Source organism: Ruditapes philippinarum, unplaced genomic scaffold, assembly GCF_026571515.1.
Source record: "Ruditapes philippinarum isolate M1 unplaced genomic scaffold, ASM2657151v2 ctg2652_1_1_1_1, whole genome shotgun sequence".
Classification (NCBI taxonomy): domain Eukaryota; kingdom Metazoa; phylum Mollusca; class Bivalvia; order Venerida; family Veneridae; genus Ruditapes; species Ruditapes philippinarum.
The window spans coordinates 174,413-197,484 of record NW_026861368.1 but is presented as its reverse complement, the minus strand read 5'-3'; the positions used below and the strand labels follow the sequence as shown (position 1 = coordinate 197,484).

The 23,072-nt window shown below is 32.9% G+C and overlaps 1 protein-coding gene and 1 long non-coding RNA gene across 2 annotated transcripts in view; one reads left to right on the top strand and one right to left on the bottom strand.

Annotated features, from left to right (window-relative positions):
* Positions 1-1,331: 1,331 nt before the first annotated feature.
* LOC132715406 (uncharacterized) lies at positions 1,332-6,072 on the top strand. The gene is made up of 3 exons (XR_009623680.1): positions 1,332-1,490; positions 4,904-5,027; positions 5,538-6,072. It is a non-coding gene; the product is annotated as an uncharacterized LOC132715406 (long non-coding RNA).
* A 2,206-nt stretch (positions 6,073-8,278) lies between these two features.
* The window catches only part of LOC132715409 (focadhesin-like), a 96,092-nt gene continuing 81,298 nt past the window's right edge, over positions 8,279-23,072 (bottom strand). The window contains exons 22-38 of the mRNA XM_060698404.1: positions 22,699-22,924; positions 21,928-22,027; positions 21,066-21,226; positions 20,439-20,506; positions 19,714-19,858; positions 19,018-19,137; positions 18,228-18,428; positions 17,246-17,417; positions 16,426-16,506; positions 15,756-15,881; positions 13,259-13,374; positions 12,396-12,668; positions 11,637-11,833; positions 11,161-11,338; positions 9,400-9,663; positions 8,985-9,060; positions 8,279-8,369 (exon numbers count right to left, since the gene is read on the bottom strand). Of these exons, the coding sequence (XP_060554387.1) occupies positions 8,290-8,369; positions 8,985-9,060; positions 9,400-9,663; positions 11,161-11,338; positions 11,637-11,833; positions 12,396-12,668; positions 13,259-13,374; positions 15,756-15,881; positions 16,426-16,506; positions 17,246-17,417; positions 18,228-18,428; positions 19,018-19,137; positions 19,714-19,858; positions 20,439-20,506; positions 21,066-21,226; positions 21,928-22,027; positions 22,699-22,924 (2,584 nt within the window). The 3' untranslated portion in view covers positions 8,279-8,289. The remainder of the gene's footprint in view (positions 8,370-8,984; positions 9,061-9,399; positions 9,664-11,160; positions 11,339-11,636; positions 11,834-12,395; positions 12,669-13,258; positions 13,375-15,755; positions 15,882-16,425; positions 16,507-17,245; positions 17,418-18,227; positions 18,429-19,017; positions 19,138-19,713; positions 19,859-20,438; positions 20,507-21,065; positions 21,227-21,927; positions 22,028-22,698; positions 22,925-23,072) is intronic.

Here is a 23,072-nt window from a genome sequence, read left to right as displayed (position 1 = left end):
TCTGCGGATGTTTTGAAATTCAAGATTTCACCATTTTAATTTTTAAATCTTGAATTCTGCTTAAGCCGATGCAAGGGGACATGGACGGTAGTTTCCACTTGACACTGCCGTCCAGGAACAGGCTCAATCAAATCGAGTCTGCAACATTTTCAATTTTGCTGTTTTTTTTCTATTTTGGCAACCACTTTTGAATGTTGAATCAGGGTCTTTCAGATAGATCTATTTGAAGTGCTGATGCCAGTCTTCTGATTTTTTTCAAGACTGTTTACGAGCTGCATCTTGAAGTACCAATTCTTTTATCCATCCCCCACATAAGTTTTAAGTCGTCTTTGGAATTCCCTTCACGTAAACACCTTCGCTGTGGCACCAATTTGATTCGCTACCAATCAAGTGACTGTTATGAGTGCAGAAGGAATGACAGACTATTCTCTCCCTTACCAGTTCCTCTACCTGGCCGTTCTCCCCCAAACCGTTTCCTCCCCTGACGGTTCTCTCCCAAATTTGAAATATGCAGACAGTTCTCTCCCCAATTTTTTTTTGGTTATATTTTTGTCTTACTCTCATAATATTTCTTAAGGAAGATTATTAAAAAAATGTGTTTGATATTTAGTTCATTTTATGTTTTATGTTTATCTGAAAAGTGTTTGTAAATTTAACACCTATTTCAGGTATTTTAATCCTATCAACACCTTCATTGTGAGAGGTTAAGATTATTGGACAGTGATTGATATACAACTGTAATTATATATGTTAAGGTTTAGTGATATTCATTCATTTATTAAATAGCGAATAAGGTGATAACGAGTATTTTCTAGAAAATAAATAAGTAACAACTGGTATGCAGTCACATTTCACGTTTACTTTTATATAATAATAATTAACTAATATGCTAAAAATATCCGTTTTTCTAATTTATATCAATTAATAATAAACTTATCCATTTATGAAACATCTAAATACTTCAATAAAATATTATTTTCTCTAACTTATATCAATTAATAATAAACTTACCATTTATTTAACATCTAACCAATATCTAATCAATAATAATGTATTAATGAAAATAAAAATGCGGAGGAACTGTCTGCTTATTTGCAAATAAGCAGACGGTTCTCCCCCAAAATAGGGAGAGAACTGTCAGGGAGGAAACGTCAGGGGAGGAACTGGTAAGGACTACCGAATCGAAAATATTTAGGACAGGACTGGTGGGTTTCTCTGCTGTTGTTACGAAACAAGATTTTAAGGCATTGGTATTTTGCAGCTGAGGTGTCTTAGGATACCACTTGATCATAGGAACTAATCAATTTTATTTTTTATTTCTTTTGCGTAGTTATACATCGCTTCCTGTGTTTAATAACCGGAAGCTATGTTAGTACAGAACACATGCGCATTGCAACGTTTCTGATAAAACTTTTTTGTTGATGTGACAGTTTTTTAAAATATTTCCGTTTTGCGTCTTATCGCTCAAGTTCATTTGAAAAAAATGACTCGTAAGTATGTTTTTTAAAGAGTAAATTATATTTTGATGGTTGCCATGTAGTGTCGTAATATGTTAAAAAGGATTAGGAGAGTTCATGCAATAAATGGCCAAATTGAACTGTTGAATCCTTCCCAAATTATTTCCGTCATTATAGCCTAATAACCTAACCCATTGAATTAATTTTGTCATGGATATTGATTTGCAGACAGCTCTCCCGTCTGACACTTAGGGTTGAGGGGTTAATTGCCTTAGTTACTGAATTTTGGGATGAAGTGTCTTGATCGGGCTTTTGACATAAAAAAATCATATTTCTAGAAAAATGATAAGATATTTATTTTAAACTTTGTTTGTTTATTGATCATAATATATTACATAAACAGAAAGAAAAATATTTGCTTACTGTCAGTTTTGTGAGAATTATTTCCCCTTTTTCATGTTTATATGACACATATATATTACATAAACAGAAAGAAAAATATTTGCTTACTGTCAGTTTTGTGAGAATTATTTCCCCTTTTTCATGTTTATATGACACATAATTTTTGAAGTCCTTAAAAAATATGTTGCAATGTAAAATTCTTAACAGAAATGTGTCAAAAATCTTCATTTTGCTCAAAATTATTGCGCTAGTACCTTTATTTGGATTTACTATTCTGTTTCTGGCATAAATACTTTGACAATTCTTTGACATTGAACATTATACTTTGAAGTATCCTTTGGAAACTGAATGAAATGTATGCTGTTAGCTGCAATGAATTAGATCATAAAGAAGTTATTTAGCCTATTTTGTTTTATACCTTGTATCACGGATTTATATTACAATTATATGTCAATTAAAGTCTGTGCTTGTATATGTAACATATTTTTTAAGGACTTGGAAAATTATGTTATATAAACCTGAAAAAGGGGAAATAATTCTCACAAAAGTGACAGTTACCAAATATTTTCTTTCTGTTTATCATATGTTATACGTTATGTTCAATAAACAAAGTTTAAAAGAAATCTCTTTATTATTTTTCTAGAAATATGACTTTTTATGTCCAGTGTTTTTTTTCACCAAAATATTCGGCGAAATTCGGCCCCATTTCCCCCTCAAAAAAGTATGTTTCCCCCCCCCCCCCCCTCAAAGCCTAAATTTTCCCCCTATATGGCAGCCCGAATTTGCCTGCAATGAATATCATTTGTTTTTCAACTAAGTACCGAAAAATGTTTTATTTTATGCTTGTAAGAGTTACTGTTAAGAAAGGTTGTTTACAAATTGTTCTCTGGTAGGTAAGGGGAGCTACTCCTGGCTTCCCAACAAGTTTAACATGCCACACATCTATATTTTAGATCTGTATATTAAGAAAAAGAGACCAGACTTCCCGAAATACGTCGGTCCGACGGACATGTCCGATAAATTTTGATCAGGTCCGACGAGTTTTTACTCCGGATCGGTCCGACTGTCCGGCTTTTATCCAAGCCGCATGTATACAAAATGGCGTCGCTAAAGGTGACAAACCTTTTCTTCTCCAAATCCCTCCAGAGGCGTGCACGTCGCGGAGAAGGCACACGGCAGGTCAAGGTCAAATCATCTTAAGTACCAGAGGTGATTGGTTGACCTGTCGTGACTAACTCTGGAGGGTTGGGGCTAACGAGAGCCGTTTTTGTTATCGACCAGTATGGAACTTGATGCCTGGCCAGTATTGTCGTACTCCTCTACCACCAACGAACGAAGAATAGGCTTCAGGAAAGACTCAGCATGAAAAAGACGTCCCCGATGTGACTACCCTAGTGGACCGGCACGGATGCTATATTCTCGGACAGATGGTTTAACCGGCGCCGAGTATAAATAAACTCAAACTGACTGACTGACAAACCTTGGAAAAATTAAAAATCTACGTCAGAGGAACAGGCAGAACAGCAGTAAAAGGATAAAAACAATAGACCTGAGACAAAATTTAATGAAAAATAGAAGCAAGACAGTGAATCGTTGGTGTATGATAGGGAGGAGATGAAAATGCGCTGTAAGGAATGTGCCGATTTTTACGGCGAAAAAATTAAAAACAAAAAGTGTCTTAGAAATACAAACACAAGTTATTCTTTGATTTTGATCAATTTTATTTGGTCCGACAGATTTCGTTTCGGTCCGACAGATTTTCATGGTTTGTCAGACCGAATGTCTGACGGTTTTTTTCAACTTTCGGGAAGTCTGAGAGACGTATTTTAAACTCGTGTTGCAAGAGTTGCTCCCCTTTTCCACCGCAAAGAAAACAATATAAAATAAGTTGACAAATAAAATTCCCCCTCCTATTGCATTTTTCCCCCTCCAAAGGGCACCGACCCCCTTCCCCCAAAAGTGAAAAAAAACACTGATGTCATAAGCCCGATCGGGCATTTTCACCAGCCTGTTGTGGAGTTAGGTGTATTGTTCCTGCAAAGGAGATATGGAAATTTCCATGGACTATCAACAGTCTTGTGCTCTCGGCTGAAACTACCCCTTTTTAATTGGTTGAATCTAGGCGGCGGCACAAAATACCCAAATATAGGTTCGAGCCCCACAGGGAGCGTTAATTCAAGGATGAATGTTTCTCGTGGGACTCGTTCCGAAATGGCCGCTTCGTGAGCCGCGAGGTAGTTAAAATGAATGGTTACCGATTTCTATCCGCCTGGCGCCTGGCATAGTGGTAGGAGTTGGGAGGTACATGGTATGCAGGCAAAAGGTGTCTCATAAGTCAGAAATGGCTGGCCCTTTCAGTAGGGGTGACACTATAATAAACAAGACCTTTACCTTTATAGCAAAATTTGTTTTTGTTTGTATAAAATATAGATTATAATGAGAAATAAATAAATATTTATAAAATAATATGACTAAGCCTGCTATAACTTTCATTCATTCCGTTGAAATGGGCAGTTAAGATGTTGTAAGAAAATAAAGTTGTGACATTTGCTTATCTACTATATAGGTTCTTTATGAATGTACTTGCAATTTTAAATCAAGATATGATATTTGTTGTCTACACTTACATTTTTAAGGTGTAATTTTGTTGAAATTTCAGATCATATACAAGTGTTCATGTTATTTAAAAAAATAGCTTTAATGGAGTACATAATATACTGTATTTTGGTTCAAAACACAATGTTAGGAAAATGTATGTTTGGGTATGTTTGATTATATCTTAGTGAAAGTGTATATTGTATTCATGATTAAAACAGCCTTTTTTTAGTATAAAACATTTATTTTTAGTATAATTGGGCAATATTTGGGTATATTTAGGCAATATTTGGGTATATTTAGGGTATATTTGGGCAATATTTGTTAAACCCACTTTGGAAAACTATCATTATTAATAAGACTATAATTATTATCTTTTAGCCAGACAAGGTTAAAATTGACATAAAAGATCAAATACAATATCAAAAAGTGTTGATTTATATTTGCAGGTGGAAATCAACGGGAAAAGTCCAGGGAAAAGGCTGCGAAGAAAAAGCAAGAACAGGATAGGAAAAAATCTTCATGTGAAAAGGGAGCAAACAAAGGGATGACCCTGGAAGAGAGGAGACATAGGTTTGTATGAAAACAGCAAGATTATACACTGTTTCATATAAAACAAAGAATCCATATGATAATTTTGCTAAAATGTCGAATTTTATTTCCCCAGCTAATGCCAGGGGCTTTTCCCCAAAAAAAACTGGAAATACCCTGGTTGTTATATAAAAAGTGTCTGTTATTTAACACACCTGAATATTTTACTTAGAACAAAATGAAATGTTGCAGAACAAAATATTATTCTGTTACAAGTATTTTAAGAATGCATCCATTGAGCAATGATTTTGTGCATGCACCATTCACTTACATGTAATTAGGAAATTCACTGCATTGTTCCAAACATGTATTTATTTTATACAAGTAGTATGGGAATATTCTGTTTTAAAGTTCAAGCAATGGTTTTTAAAGCAGATATATAATTTTGGTGAAAAAAATTAATTTTACTCGTTAATTCCTTTAATAGAACATCTCAACATAAGATTTTCGCCTAGAACATACATGAGAATATTTTTCACCGAATTGTTTCAGGGACGCTGAGATAATGAGACAAAAACAATTGACGAAGCAGGGGACAGCTGAAGGTGGAGCTACAGGCGGGGCCAGCAAATAACATTACGCCCTCAACAGAATGTTCATTAAATATTCAGATTTGTTTAAAATAGAAATTGGAGCAAAAAACTGATAATTTCATTGTAAATATCATTTATGCTGTCAGTGACTACTTGTTTTATCCACATTTCTGAGGAAGGAAGTGTTCAAAGAATTCAAAAATAGACCATGTTTCTACATAAGATATCTGAAATCATATATGTATTAACTATTACATGGATTAAAACGTTTGTGCTATTCTTTTGAATGGAGCTAAATGAGAGATTATTTTTTTATCTTTTGTTAAATCATGGACAGTCAATTTGTATTATATTATTAAAGCTTTTTGTGGAAATCAACACAAGCTTTTTTCCTGTAGTTTCAGCATGAAGTAGAAAATGCTAACTTAGCTTGTTTTCTGTCATGTACATGTATTATGTTCATTTGTCGCCATTTATAACTTCTGAAGCTGAAATGTTTGTTGTTTTTTATTTTCCCATTTTAATATTTCTATGAATTAATCTATGCTGCTATCTTATTTCTCAATGTCCTAATGTTTGGATTAGCTTTGTGTTAAAGACAAATATATACAGTGTATGTACAGTATATGGCTGAATGTACATGGATTGATACTTTATACGGCATTATATAATATTGAAATTTCAACAAGAGCCACATCTGAGCTAATTTCGAAAGACCAACATTTTTGTGACTGAATTAAAGTTTCACATTTGACATAATCTCATAAGGTCATTTACAGAACAAGGTCATACTTGAATAAGAGGTTCATGGTCAATAGAGCTGTTTTTACAATGAAACAATCAAATCCGTCATTATGGCAATGTCAACTTGACAGTGACTGTCGAGCTCACATTAAGGTAAAGGTAATTGAAAAAGTTAGTTTGTTAACAAGTGTTGTGTCCAAATTAGTAACAAAGATATCTAAATTCAATAAATTGACCTAAATATTCAAGGTCAACATCATATTTAAACTGTTCAACATATTTCTTTTGACGTTTTTTCCAAGTGGGGGTACCGAATAAGTCAGAAAGTTCTTCAAATGCACTACATGTTTTGGACATGCTAGGACCCAACGGGAAGGAATATCTTTACAAAGACTGCATGAAAATCCAAAATAAAAAATGGTAAACGTAGGGGAAAATCAAGAGTGTAGAATCACATTTTGATTTTCTTCAAAAAAGCTTTCAATTTTATAAAAGTTGAAAACATTCCTTGTCAATGACTTTTTTGCCTTCAGTGCACATCTGGATCAGCGAAAATTCACATTTGTGATCCAAAGCTCATAAGTTGTTTGTTCACTGAAAAAGTCATACTGCTGGAACCAATGAAACCATTGGTAGAAAATTTGTTTAAAAAGGGGTTTAATTCGATCAATAAAAACTTCATTGCAGCAAAAATCAAACTTTATTTGCGTTTTTATATAACACGCCAAATATAAACATTATCACTGATGTCCTTCTAAACACATCCCATAGATGACGATTGTCTACAGACAGATGGACAACACCATACCATAGTACGTCTCGAAGAATCATTAAGCGTATAAAAAATAAACTTTAAAAAAAAATAGTGAACCATTTAATCAAAATTCAATAATTTGACAGGACAAATTTGAATTGATTAACTTGTCAGTTTTGTCATGTATAAATCAATTTCATTCACAAAAATCAAAATCAAAGCAAATTTTTTTTATAGGACTTAAATAGTCAAAGTCATTTTTGGAATTATTGTTCATTATGTTGGTTTGATCGTGTTGTTTATTCCAAGTTTGAATAAAATTCCTTTAATAAATGACAAAGTTATGGCAAATTTTAGCAAAATTCAATAATTTGACCTTGAATGTCAAGATCAGAATTACTCGAAAATGGCAAAATGCTTTATCTCTTTTACAAACAGATTTACTTTAACATAGGGAAAGAATAGTTTACAAACCACACTTAAGGAAAGACCTTTCATGTAATAAAGAAATACCTTTTTTTTGTTTCTTCCATATAAAAGATATTATTTCAAAGGACATCATAATTATAACTGTTTCCAACAATTATATTCATATTGGGCACCAGTCTGATATATATTCCATTCAACAAAATGTATCTTACGCATCTGTATGGTTATAAACTGCATGTTGGGTAAAAAAACGACTAATATGCTGAATCCTTTAGTCTGTATTCTTTAATTCAAAATTTATTTTCATGTAAAATGTCAACATTCAGGTTGTACTACTGCATTCTTTATTAGAAAACTTGTCAATTTACACTTCCAAAGGTTAGCTATGATAGACCTATGCCATTATAACAAAATCTGGTCAGTGATACACGCTGGCTCTTTATTGTAACAATGTAGGTCCTCCATTTTGAAAAAATTAAGGATATACTCGATTCCAATTGCACAGCAATGCAAGTCCATTCAATTAATCCAGCAGGTAATGCTTAATTAAATTCGGTAAAAACTGGTTATAGAGGCATCTGGCTTTTCAAAAGATGTCTGGATAATGTATTTGAAAAAAAACAAAAACTTTAACTGAGAAGACGGAGAAGAAATTACTGGTCAACAATTTCTAGTCAACAGATTTCCATGTAAACACAAAGTTAAAACTAGTGTAATGTTTATGTATCTAATTTTTGTTTCCACACAGCAAAGTTTTTTCATTTTGTTTCACCGATTTCTATAATTAGACTGTAAACATCACTGCTTTTGTCCATGTAGTTAACTTCTTGAATTCTGCACAATGTCGCAAACAGAAGAGGCATTCTGAAAATAAAATTACAATCATACATACAATGTCTAAACAATACTTATTTTTCTTTCTCATTTAAGATATTAAGATGTCTTTATTTCTTTATTGTTACTTAATTTCTTCTACAATAATCCATTTTCCTTCCTTTAGACATCTATTTTACTTCCTAACTTCAGCTTAACTGCCTTGAGGCATTTTTTCCCCCTCACTTAAGACATCTATTTTTCTCGTAGACTTACACAATTTATTTGCCTCCCTGACTTAAGACATCTATTTTTCCCCAGACTTAAGACATTATAAAAAATTTCACCCTGACTTAAGACTTAATTAATTTTCCTCACTTGAGACTATCAATTTTTTTAACATCACCACCTTGCGTCCTTCTGTCCATCTGTTACACTTTTGTTCTAAGAATTACTTTAAAAGTATAGAAGGCATTTGATTCAACTTCACCTGGTGGTAGAGATCATTCACAGGAAGTGCAGTGTCCAAGAACCATAAACTCTACCTTGCTTGATTTTTTAATTATTTCCCTTAAACATACACAATGATTTAAAAGGCTCATCAGGTACTGGCTGTTGTGTTAAGTCATGTAAAAAATGTGGCAAAAAAGAAAATATGCAGCTTACCCATAAGCTTTCTCTTCATGTCCTTTGATACTATGTCTTCTGCTGTTTCAAACATAGCAACATGCCAGTCGACAATCTGAAAATGTGGAACTTGAATATTTATTGTTCTTATTAAGTATATAATTATTGCTATCACCTTGATCTTAAAGCTTATTTTAATACAGATTTCTGAATAGTAAATAAATATAGAAATATGAAAACGAAAAAAAAGAAAATATTTTCTGAGGAGGTATTAAAATGAGAAGTAAACAATACTTTACAAACATGATTTATGTAGAAAATCTTATTTGAACAGGGCTTTAAACTTTCTAAAATAAACTATTATTATGTCCTTAAATGAGAAAATGTCTAACAATCCCTTTTTCTTAGCAAAATTCTCAAAGTATTTATATAGGGCATTTGCGAAAATATTTACTTTCTGCAAAATTTGATTCCATGGCTCTGATGTTAAATTCTGTATGTACGCTTGCATACAATTTAATGGTTTGATACCAGTGGACCAATCAATTCTTCCGTCGTCATGCTCAAAGCACTTTTCCAGCCAATCACTGCCCTCCTCACAGCCCGATGTTGGCACAGTTAAAAGGTCAAAGTTGATGTTAAGCAGGGAAGCTACAGATGACCTTGAGGTCCACAAACACACAGCTGCAGCTATTATATTGACAGCAAATTGTGTTGCCTGGAAACAGAGAAAAATGTAATAGTTGTAATATATATATACAGTGGACTCTCGATAACTCAAATTTCAAAAGACTGAGCATTTCAAGAGAAATGGAATTTGAGTAACATGTGCCTGATTGAATGGCCAAAGTAGTAGGTTTGTTATTGTTGATACCGGTATTGCTGAAATATTTAACCATATCACTGACAACTACAAATTATTAATGAACAGAAAGATATCATTTAAAATTTAATACATGTATATTAATAGTGAAACATAAACTTAAACATTTGTAGCAATGAAATAAATGCAAATCAATTTAGTCAGCATTCATCAGTATTAATATTAAGCACATGTTTTTGACAGTTCATTACTATAAAAGCAAAATAACATAGATATTTAAACAACAATACATGTATGTCTAATATCTTGGAGAATATGAATTAATTATCGGACAAAAATGAAAGTAACAAATATCGTGAACCAGAAGTTCATTTTAATCTATGCGTATGTAAAAAGACGGAACATTAATTATACAAATGTGATTTACTTTGATAAAACACTTTTAAACATGATGACTGGCAATTAAAATAACTGAAACTTGTGAACCAGAGTAACAACATCTTGTCTTGATGTCGCCAACCTTTGATCAGTCAGCTGTTTTCACACTTCCACTAACTGAGATGAAAATAAGTTGGACTTTTAATTGATGGAACCAAAAAATCCTTTCCACTTAACAGTCTCAGTAAGTCAAATTTTGACCTAAGTGGAGTAAATGTACAAAGATAAAGAAGGAAACTTGATGAGACTTTACAAATTATTTGACTAACACAGAATTTTGAGTAAGGCAATTTTTTACTTATTGATAGTCAACTGTATATACTTCTTGAGATATCTACCCCTGAAAGTGAAGCATACTGATATTTTATTTCAAATCATTTTTTGCTACTTCATTTTCAGTCCATAAGCAAAGTTAAGAATAATTTTATCAAAATAGGTTTTGCTATCCTTCAATGAAACAAAGCATTTTTTCTTCACACAGCGTAACAGAAAGTTCGCTTATTCAACTATAGATTAAAATCTGCTAAAAAAATTTCAGAAATTTTGCACCATGACAGGGAATATATTAACAAACACAAATTTAAGAGCACATGGGATGTTGCTTGGCACAGTTTTAATTTCCAATTTAGTCTTGTTCGTCCCCAATCTGTGTATCATTTTTGAAAAGAATATCAAAATACAAACTGACTAATGAACAGTGCAAATCATGATCAGATGGCATGAATATGCTGCCCAAAGGCAAATGATTTATTAATTTAATATAATAAATGTAAGTAAGATAAATTTCTGCGTAATATTTGACATGGGATAATAATTTCTGCAGAGAGTTCCTAATGTTTGAATAAATCAAATTGTGTAATCTGTTCACTACTTTTAAATTACATCAACATTCACACAAATCTGTTGGTTATGTCTTAAAAAATATATTCAATGTGCTTTAATTCAGTCAAATACCTTGCTTATATCAGCATCTTCTGCTGTCAGTTTAAACGTTCCCATGGCAATGTTTCGACAATGGCCAGTAATTTCATGTAGCCATTGTACACATTGTAAAGTTGGTTTTTTCGTTCCTTCTAACATCATCATACGTTGGAAACTGTGAACTAAGATACTCAAAACTTTGTCTCTGTCACTGAAATATTGCATTACAAGCCATGAAAAATTGGAGAAAATAGTAATAACATGTACCATAAATGACAAAACCATTGGGAACCTACACATAGTACTTAAGATCTGTGCAAAATAGCTTCTTCATAATTATGAAAGAATCCCTGAATTCCCTGGCAGGTTCAAAAGTTTAGAAATACGCAGGCAAGCTTTGTTTACTTATTTTTCTGTAAGGAAACTGATTTTTATGTAACAATACGAAAATGATACACCAAGCTGTAAATTTGCACAATTAGTTTCATTGTTGAAGAATAAAAACATACCATTCAGTATTAAAGGTAGCATCTATACAGCTGTTTAGTAGTGTGATGGGCTGGTTACCATTAGCAACAAGGAAACTACGTATGAATGTCCCTCGTGTCACAGAGTCCTTGCAGGTACAGTCTCCAGTTGTTATTTTATCAAGCAGGGAGTCTGGTATATTACGTAAACATTCAGCCAGATTTATCAATACATCAACCTGTATATATACAAAATATCATTGCTAAATGACTTCCTAAAACACAAAATGAAGTAACAATTAAATTTAAAGAACTTTACAAATTTGACCTTGAAGGTCAAGGTCACATTTCAATGTGTCAGTCCAGAGTCATGTCACTTCCATTTTTATTAAGAAAATAAAAATGCCTACATAATGAAGAAAGTGTTCAAATGCTGGCAGTTAGCTCAAAGAGTGCATTAGATTTTGTACCAGTAGATCTACTAATTTGGTTTGTTTTTGTTTTTCCTAATACTAAATGTAGTAACTCCTGACATTTCAGTATATATCACTTAAAATAGTGTAGGTCAAATTGATTAAGCAGAATTACAGTTGTATTGTCTTCAATGAAACAAACAATACATATATCTTGAAGATTCAACAGATTCTTATGTCCACTGACCCATTATTTTTCTCTGAGCTTTTACCACAACATACTTAGATTATATATAAAAAAATGTATAAACATAACTAGTAAATATATATTCTTATGACTGTTTTACATAACAAAGAAAATTAAGAAAGCTTTAAGAGAACCACTTACGTCAGATTCACTACCAGTATGTTGGTAAACAAACTCAACCATATCATACAACATTGCTGTTACTGATTCTGGTGGGTCATGAACAGCAAGGGAAGAGTGAAGTCCCTTTAATACTGCAATTTTGAGTGCTCTCCCTTCTTTACTTCCTGTTTCAGCAGACGATGTTGCAAAAACTGGTCTACAGCATTTGTCCAAAAATGATTTCAGGACGTCAGGGGTAACAGTTTTGACATAATGTCCAGCAGAGGATAACAGCAAACACTGGAATTTTACCTGTAACATATTTTGATCAAAATGAATAAAAGATTCAAATGATCAACATATAATAATGATTACAATGATAAAATAGCAAATTTGACAATATTTCATAAATGAGAATTTCATTTGCTCTTTCATTGATTCCAAGGCAATTCACACGAACAATGTCCAGAAATGACTTGAAAGACCAAGACAATCAATAACTTTGCTTGTGAGATTTTTTGTCCACAAGGAGACATGTGGTTTTGTTCAAAGAGTTTTCAGAGATCCATTAAATATTAAATTTTCCTTCAGAATTGATTGACTGATGTTCAAATTTTAATATAAACAGGACAATCTATAAATTTTTCATGCATTTATTCTAACCATTTGCTATTATCAATTATTAGTTAATCCCTGTTAGAATAGTCAATCTTTGAAATACATAGCTAACTCAGTTCATCCTGAGAGCAAAAAAAAAAATGAGCATAATCTGACAACTTTTCTGACCCAGTATATCACAGAGAGTAAATTCAAATGAATTGCTGAGTGAGACCAAGGCTCTCACCTTCAGCCTAAAATCATTAATAATGCTGGTGGCCTTAATAACATGCATGGAACCTTACCGGAAGTGTGTTGAAGAGTGGCGGTACAATCCATGCAGCTAAAAATAGAGCGGCAGATGATGAAGAACTGCTTAACTTCACAGCTAACTTGATACATAGTAACTTTATCTCCTCATCTGCAAAAAAATACGAAAGATATATCAAACATGATAAAAATGCGAAAGCTATATCAAACATGATAAAAATGCGAAAGATTTATCAAACATGATAAAAATGCGAAAGCTATATCAAACATGATAAAAATGCAAAAGATATATCAAACATAATAAAAATGCAAAAGATATATCAAACATGATAAAAATGCGAAAGATATATCAAACATGATAAAAATGCGAAAGATATATCAAACATGATAAAATGCAAAAGATATATCAAACATGATAACAAGAGGGCCATGATGGCCCTGAGATGATGGCCCTGAGGTCGCTCACCTGTTTATAGGCCCTGGAGCGGGGCCAGTTTAAACCCCAGGGCTTTTATTTGAACAAACTTGGAAGACACCCATTAGAAGATGTTTCATGATGTTAAGTTTTTACTACACACATATAATGAAAAACAATGACCTCCTCCTTGCCCCCGGGCCCATTTTAACCCAAGGGCTTTTATTTGAACAAACTTGGTAGACACCCATAAGAAGATGTTTCTTGCTAAACATCTAAGCTCTAGCACATTGGGTTGATTAAAAAAAGATTTTTAAGTTTTTGCTATACACATATAGTTAAAAACAATGACACCCCTGGGGCGGGGCCAGTTTTGACCCCAGGGCTTTTATTTGAACAAACTTTGTAGACACTTACTAGAAAATGTTTTATGCTTAATATCTAAACTTTAGCTATTTGGGTTTTTTCAAAGAAGATTTTTAAGTTTTTGCTATACACATATAAGGAAAATCAATGACCCCCGGGGCGGGGCCAATTTTGACCCCAGGGCTTTTATTTGAACAAACTTTGTAGACACTCACTAGAAGATGTTTTATGCTTAATATCTAAACTTTAGCTATTTGGGTTTTTTCAAAGAAGATTTTTTAAGTTTTTGCTATATATACACATATAAGGAAATTCAATGACCCCCGGGGCGGGGCCAATTTTGACCCCAGGGCTTTTATTTGAACAAACTTGGTAGACACTCATTAGAAGATGTTTCACGCTAAATATCTTAGCTCTAGCTCTTTTGGTTCTTTAAAAGAAGATTTTTTAAGTTTTTACTATATGCATATAGGGAAAATCAATGACCCCCTGGGGCGGGGCCAATTTTGACCCCAGGGCTTTTATTTGAACAAACTTGGTAGACACTCACTAAAAGATGTTTCATGCCAAATATCTAAGCTCTAGCTCTTTAGGTTTTTTAAAAGAAGATATTTAAAGTTTTTTCTTTCGGTTGCCATGGCAACCAGAGTTCTGCATGGAATGGAATTTTTTGAACAACTTTGTTAAGGCTTCACACAAGGAACATCCCTGTGAAGTTTCATTATGATCTGCCTTATGGTTTCAGAGGAGATGTCGTTTTTAAAGTGTGAACGGACAACAGACGACATTCGACAGACAACGGACAAAGAGTGATCCTAATAGCTCTCCCTGAGCATATGCTCAATATGCTCAGGAGCTAAAATGCAAAAGATATTAGACATAATGGATAGTTTGGACAAAGAAGCTGCAAATGTCCTTAAATTATCAGTTGATCATTTGATTAACTGTTGGCCAGAAAAACAGTGCAAACAGCCAAATGTGAGCTACATATGACCTCTAATATCCTTTATTTTTCAGTCCCCAGGAACTTATTTGAATTAACAATTTCATAAAATGGAAAAGTTTTAGCAAGCATCCCTAAACCTTTAAAGGGACCCCACTAAGGTTTTTTGACATGATGGAACTGAAAATATTTTTTTCCAGATAAATGTACGATTTGATGTAGGATTTGACCACTAATCTTAAATCATTCGAGCACTTTGTTTTTCCACAATAATTATTCAAATTGTAAAAAAATGACCCAAAATGAAAAGGGTTTTAACACTTTTCACTCAAAATGGTCTAAGAAAAGCATAAAAATACGATTTTTAATTTATTTCAAAGTATATTTCTTAACTATCTTTGCATACATTTCTGTTTAAAGTGCCTCAGCTCATTTATGTAAGAAATTCAAACATTATGTTTTTAGACTTTCAAACCTCATAGGAGTCCCTTTAAGTTCAATGTGTATGAAAAAGGTAAAATGTTACTGTTCAGATAAAACACTGACAACCTACCAGTGTACATATCAAGATGCTACTGTTTTTATCATTTTTTTTAAGAAAGTCAATCTGGCATACACACATTTAGTAGTAATCTTGACTTTGTTCCTGCATTAAAAATTTTGCCTACTAGTATTCAAAGAGTAAAGTATGTTATCTTATTTCTAGAATTTAAAAGATCAACATCATCCAGCTGTCAATTTAGATATTTTTGTATTACTTATAATACTGTTTTAGCTTTACATAAAATATCAAAATCAATGTAATTACCAAATTGCAATTTCATTAAGGGAGACAAAATCCCCATCCAATTAAGTGGTGGTAAAGTTGCAGTTACTTCCCTTTGCAGACTTACAAGGCAGGCTTCAACTTGTTTACTTGGAATAAATTCAGGACCTGAAAACAAATTAGTACATATAGGTATAAGACATAAAGACATGTCAAAGATTTGGGTTCAAGAAAATTGACATGATTATTGTCATATGACCACTTTCCAACTATGCTGGTAGAGGAACAGCTCAGATGTCTACCCAGGCATACATTATTTTATACACAAGTACACGAGCTTGAACCTTGTAGAAACCATCCACTTCCTGAAAGCAAGCTTAACAGCTTAATCAAATAATGTCATTTAGATTACATGTCAAAGTCACATATATAACTATTTTACTAGAAAGTGTCCAACAACAACAACACTTTCTGAACAATATGTCTTTAATACATGTATGTAAAATTGATCAGTTCTGGTGATTGACATGTAGCTTATTTAAAATCAAGCAAATCATTTTTACTTAGCTTCATTGTGACAAGATGAAAAATCAGACCTATAGAGACATTACAATTTAATTTGCAGACGACAAATTAGATTTAGTCACCACAATAGCAATTTTAGTGCTCAGGTCACAGTCAGGTGAGCTAAAAACAATGAAATTGTCCTTACCTTGTTTTCCTGCTTGAATTAGGAAGTCAACCACTGCCCGTAGAATACTGTTTTCCTGTAGATAGCTGTATGTGCCCGGTGCTGTAAGATTCAAATCAATTAAAAGTAAATATGGTCTAGAAGGTTAGGTATCTGGGTCAACTTGGGATAAATGGGTTCAAGCCTTACTTTGGTCATCACCCTATTTTTCCACATATTATACAAGTCTTAATTAGTTCTAGAAAATGGACTCCAAAGCTGTTCAAATAACTTACAAGTTTTTCTAAATAACATAGCATATATAAGTAATGTTTAAATATACTATATGAAAATTTCCTTTGAAATATTTGCTTCTCGGCTTGATAAATATACCAATAAATCCAATATGTCAAGTTAAGGAATTACAGAGACCAACCTTTTAAGGAGAGTAATATTGATATCTTTGAGTTTCTACTTGATCATTATTAACAGTATTTATCTCTTGCATATTCAACTTGTTGTAAGAAAAATCACTCCCTTAGGACAATCAACTAAAAAAAAAGTTTCTGTAAAACATCATTCTTCCTGAAAAATACTAAATTGAATTTAAAATGGGCCACAACAAAACAAGAGGACCATAATGGCCTTACACAGCTCATCTGAGATTTATTGCACGAAAAGGTTATAATTTTTCAATGTAGGTCATAGAGTTGCAATGTTGTGCTCAGGTAGCTAATACTAAGACTTTGGACATATAAACACAATTGTCAGACAAACAACAACCATCACTCATGATGGAGGTTAGAAAAACATTTTAGTATCAATATTCTTTCAAACACACACAAATTAATTAATATTTTACCAGATACTGATGAGCTGTAATTAGTGCTTGAAGCTGACATGTATATAGTGCCTAGCAACCAGCCAGCTGTTGCCTGGATACCAACAAGGTCACAAGAGGTCACTAGGTCTTTGATGCTTTTTATGACAGTATCAATGCCAGCTCTTGAAGTAGATAATGATTTGGTATCATCCTGCATGGAAAAATAAGTTATTATTGTTATAGTAAGTCATAACTATACACTGACACAAGTATCGAAACTAATCAATACTCAATACTTTTTTACATTATAAATCCCTTTAAAAGCAGCATGCTCCAAAATTTTTGATAATTTTAAAGAAATGAAAAGTACTTTTTACCAGTAAATATGTTGTCAATAATTCATCGTAAGGGATTAACACCTGGCCTATCGCACTTACAACAATAAACATTATTTTAAACATGTCAAAATACATAGACAAGGCCCTTAATTAAAGGGTAAAAATTTCTTGATAAAAAAATATCATGAAAGTTTCCTCTTATTTTAAATGAGATTCATGATGTTTTTGTAGTTTATCCTCCAGATCACCGCAGTAAGCCTTTTTGAATTTACCAGAACACAGTTCAGCCACTGTAGCACAGTTCAGCCACTGTAGCACAGTTCAGCCACTGCTTTGTCCTGGGCAGGCTGTTAAGCAGTTTACCAATACAATGCCTTCATTTTAGCAAGGAACAGGTTCAATGACAGTAGAAAGGAGTAAGATAATAATCGGTCACAACAGAAGTGATGTGCACTGTTTTGGAATCAAACTTTGGTTGCCTGATTTACAGTCCGACACTTCTTAAACCCTTTAGTGACAAAAAAAATTCTCACTCTTCTTAAGGTATGCCACTTACAGTTTCCAAATCAACAGGACAGGATGAGATCATTACACAAATTCAGAAGATTATAATGAAAATATTTATTAAAAAATTTCTTAAACTTCCTTTCATTCTCCTTCAAAAACAAACAACTTGGACCTACATTTCCATACAATCCATTATATCCCATTACCGACACCAGACCATAAAGGGAGGCTACTCTCTCTAACTCTGTGCCGTCTGCTTTGGTCAATGTTGTTTTCCAGTCAGATATCAGTTTCTGTTTCAGTTGAGAAATTTCTGGGTGCCCTCCAATCTCTCCAGCAAAACATAAACTTCCAAGGGCTAAACAAATTCCTGCACCCTGCAAATAAACACATGAAAATTAGCCATCAAAACAATCTTTTGTTAGTTATCAATGTTGCAAAAGTCCATTGTCTAAGAGATTACTTTGAGCATAAATGGACATTCCCTATAAGAGGTTTCTCCCATTAAACAGTACAACCTATGCAGAGGTTCCTCTTTTAGATGGCAAAGTTTCTCCAGAGAGGTTAAATTTATAGCAAACTATTACATAGGGAAGAATTATGATTTTTTTTTACAGTGGAAATTGCTATAAAAAAGGCCTTATTGCAGAGATTGCACTGTACATGCTGACTTATAATAAAGCAAATATCATGATAATGTATATTGTTCTTCACTTTACTTATATTTATAAAATCTGGTTCAGTTTTAGATAATACAAACATTATTATCATTTTTATAATATTACTCTCTAGTAAAGGAGTCTTGCTTGTGTTCTACTCTTAATTAATTAGGGTCCAGGCACTGAGAGTACAGACCTGAACGTGTCAACAACCATGCCTTTTAAATAGTATCAAATTGCTAAATGGTGGCATATTAATTTGACCACAGTATTTTTGTCCAACAGTTTAAACTGGTACTATTCATACCTGTGTATTAGTGTCAGTAAGATCCTGTATAATGGCTAGGGTTTCATCAAAACAAGACTTATCCAAGATGTTTGAAACAAAACCAGTTCCAGTCACTAAACCTATACATGTGCATAACACCTGTGAAGAAATGATGGAAAAAAACCAATGAAAATATAAATTTATAGTTATGAAGATAAAAAGGTAAAATTTATGTTTCACCATATTGGCACCTAACACTCAAAATTACATAATACATATGGGGCGTCCGTTGATGAGTGGTTAAGGTCGTTGACTTAAAACCACTTGCCCCACACTGCTGTGGGTTTGAATCCTGACAGAGGCTTTTAATTTCTTTCATGAGAAGGAAATTATCCAGCTAGCTTACGGAACATCGGTGGCTCTACTCAGGTGCACGTTCATGCCTATGTACAGAGGGGCACCTGAGGTATTCCTCCATTAGTAAAGCTGGAACATCACCATATGACCTTTAAAGTGTTGGTGTGATGTAAAACAAATCAAACAAAATAGATATATTTTTCTCTTCTTACAATATATTAGGTACATAAAATGTTAATCTTACACCATATAAAATTTAATTAAATATGTTTATTATATTAATGCATACATTTTTAGAAAGAACGTGAAAATTCCATTTATTTTTCATTATTTTTTATATATGAACAAAATTACTATATGTATATGACCATTACTTACTTGAAAATTTGAATGTTCTCTTGGTGCTTGTTTTAATGCATCTTTTAGTTTGGCATGTATTGCTGAAATATGCACTCTTGATTCGGTTTTACCATCTTGACAAAGTGTACCCAGACTTACAGAGAGACCCAACAATGCCCCAGTCCTGTAATTAAACATAGTCAAGATAGTCTTTTAATGTGTATTATTATGTCAAAGCTCTCAATAGTTTAAAAGTAGAGATTTTTGTTGTCTGTAATGCTCCTAGACAAGGATTACTCATTTTTGAGCATGGAGACTCAACAATCAGCATGGACACTAAACCTTGATCATGGAGACTTAACTTTGAACTTTCACCGTTGGCCATGAAGACTCAACTTTGACCACTTCAGTTGGAGACTCCTTATTAGCCACTTCAGCATTGGGGCTGAATCTTGGCAACTTAGTTATGAAAGCTTGACCTTACAACATAATGGAAGCTTGACTTCTAAAATATTTATTGCCACTCTCAAAATCAATCAGATGTGGTATAGCTGAAGTTTTTGAACACGGAGTAAATCTCAAGAATTCTTTTGCAATAAATAATCATTCTTTAAGTTATTTTTCAGCATTTACTAACTTTAAATACTAGTAATCTAAAGGGCTAAATCCAATTCATATTTGAATAACTAATGAATGAACAGTAATTTCTGTTCAAAATTATTTTGCCTGTATTTTTGGACCCTTTCATGCAGTTTTTATATTACCTGTGTTCAGAGTCAGACAGACAACACTCTTCAAGTTTGTCTAAAGCTTTCCATACTGCCAAACTGCCCTAAAATAAATGTAAAATATTTTAGCAGTATTAACAATAACGTCTTTCCGACAATATAGAGCGTATAAAGCTAGACTCAAATACTTGTCTCTATTGCAGTCTTTATCTCCCATAAAAACAAAGGTGGCCAGTTTCAAATTAAAAGCTCATTACATAAATGCAAGGCCATTAACAGATAAGAAAAAAATGGTCTTTTGGATATAACTTTAGGAGAAGATACCATGTGCAATAAATTAAACAAGTATATAGAAGTACAGAGAACCTTCAATTAAGCAAATGGGTGGTTTCTCCATATAAAATATTTCTAAGTTCCAGATCGGATTTGAACTCAAAAAAGACAGCCAAATATGTTTTAAAGTCAGTAAACTTAAAATCCTCAAAGACAAAGACTCCCTATGATAGTTAAAAACCAAAATGATTTAAAATAACTATATAACAAGATAACAATACCAAATAGGGGCATTATGTGAAAATACTGGTAAACAAGTTATTCAATGAAAAACTTAACATAAGGATCAGCATGGCTTGGAAATATGCATGACCAAGATGTAATACTTACTTTGGAACCTGCAATTTCTGTGAAATTTGAAGATATCAGTTGATCAAGGAATACTCCGAGACCCAAAGAGCGGAAGAAATGTAAAACTGGTGGACAGTCATCATCTGACTGTTTCCCTGGTAACCATTGTATTAACATGTCCAGAAGTTGATAAACAAGCTCTGAAAATTGTAATTAAATAATGACTCAGGGCAGCTGCATGAACCAGTACATGTATTTTGATATCAAGAAATAAACCAATATAGCCAAAATCCCAGATATACCGTAAAAATTGCCTTGAATTTGGAAAATTTCGACCTTAACAGTTAATGCTTAGAAGGTCATACATGTAAAATGAAATTCTCATTGAAAGGATTTTTCCAAGTATTAAGGCTATATAATACAGAATTAAGATGTTATGATGTTTACAGACAGATTAGGTCCTAATTGTGATCCCCAATCTTTCAATGCAAGGACATAAAAATAATCACAAAAGCTTGCTGGTGGCAACAAAGTCTACCTATGCAACCAGTGCCGACCAAGGTCAGTCTGAACATCCATGCTGTCTGATCATGGCCTGCACTGTTTTGCTATTAAGTCAGTACATATTTTGAAATTTTTAACAAAAATGATAAATGGTTTAGTCCTGATCAAATGATGGACAAGTCCATTTCAGATAGTGAGGTAAGGGTAAATATAACAAAATGCTAAAATTATGAAGTAATCAGTATTGTCAGACAACATTAGTCAAATTGCATTAGTCTTGGTCAGATCACCTCAACAATGGTCAATCAGACCTGACTTCTGGCACAAACAAGCCATTATCCCATGCTTATTTCCTACAAGTTGTTCATATTTTATAAGATGATAACCATTTACTTACCTATGTAATTATTCATAATAAGAGATGCTATTTGGCAAAGAGCCAAAATTCCTGCCGCCTGAGCTAAAATGCTGGCTGGAAGTCTGTCATCTACAGAACGCTGAAATGAAAAATTATATAATTATACATTTTATATAATTATGCATTTAATGATTTACAAATACAGGAGAGGAAAAGAGCAGGTCAGTTCATGAATGGTGAAAGGAAAATAATGACCAAAGTGGTACAATTATATTTTTCTTTATGAAGGTTTACACACATAAATGCTACAAACTAAAGGTCTCTATATTGTATGCATTATTTCAGACACAAGTTAATATATACTAGCATATTTTCAGTCCAATCAGAACTAGTTTATGCTCTGACATAAGCATATAAAGTTATATATCTGATGCCTGAAGTAAACAAAATTCTTGTCTGAATTTTGAATAAGAAAACTTCCAAAAAAACCTATTTGATATGCAATATGTTTGCATACTAAATTTCCATGAAAGGGAATGGTGCTCACACTTAACAGTACAATGTATGTACATTATTCATGTGTGTTTCATTCATTCTATGCTACAACTCTTTCAAAATTCTATCATTGGAATATGAATGCAACATAATTCTATTGTTTAAAGATTTGATGAAATATTTCATTAGATATTTTTACTTTATATCTTTTAAATGTAGTTTGTTTATGTTACACAATAAGTTTTGTATAATTAGTCATGTCGTATTTTTTAATATATACATTGTAGGTTAATTGTTTTGTTTTCACAAATTTACCTGCTGACATAATCCGAACAATGTAGATTTTGGCATGTACGTGAAATCAATCAGTGACATACAGCTGTCAATCATAATGACTAGCCAATGAGAATGACTTGTGTGCTCCGTGACATCATCCATTCTCTTCCTCTCTTCACTATCCAAACTTGATATGTACCTGTGAACGCTCCGAGCCAAACCGGACAGGGCAAGAACAGCGTTGAACTGAACTGATGGATTGCCCCTGGTGTGAGAGTAACATTATATGTACCAATCAAAGATAACATTGCAGGGCAAGAACAGTGTTGAACTGAACTGATGGATTGCCCCTGGTGTAAGATTAACATAATATATACCAATCATAGATAACATTGCAGGGCAAGAACAGCGTT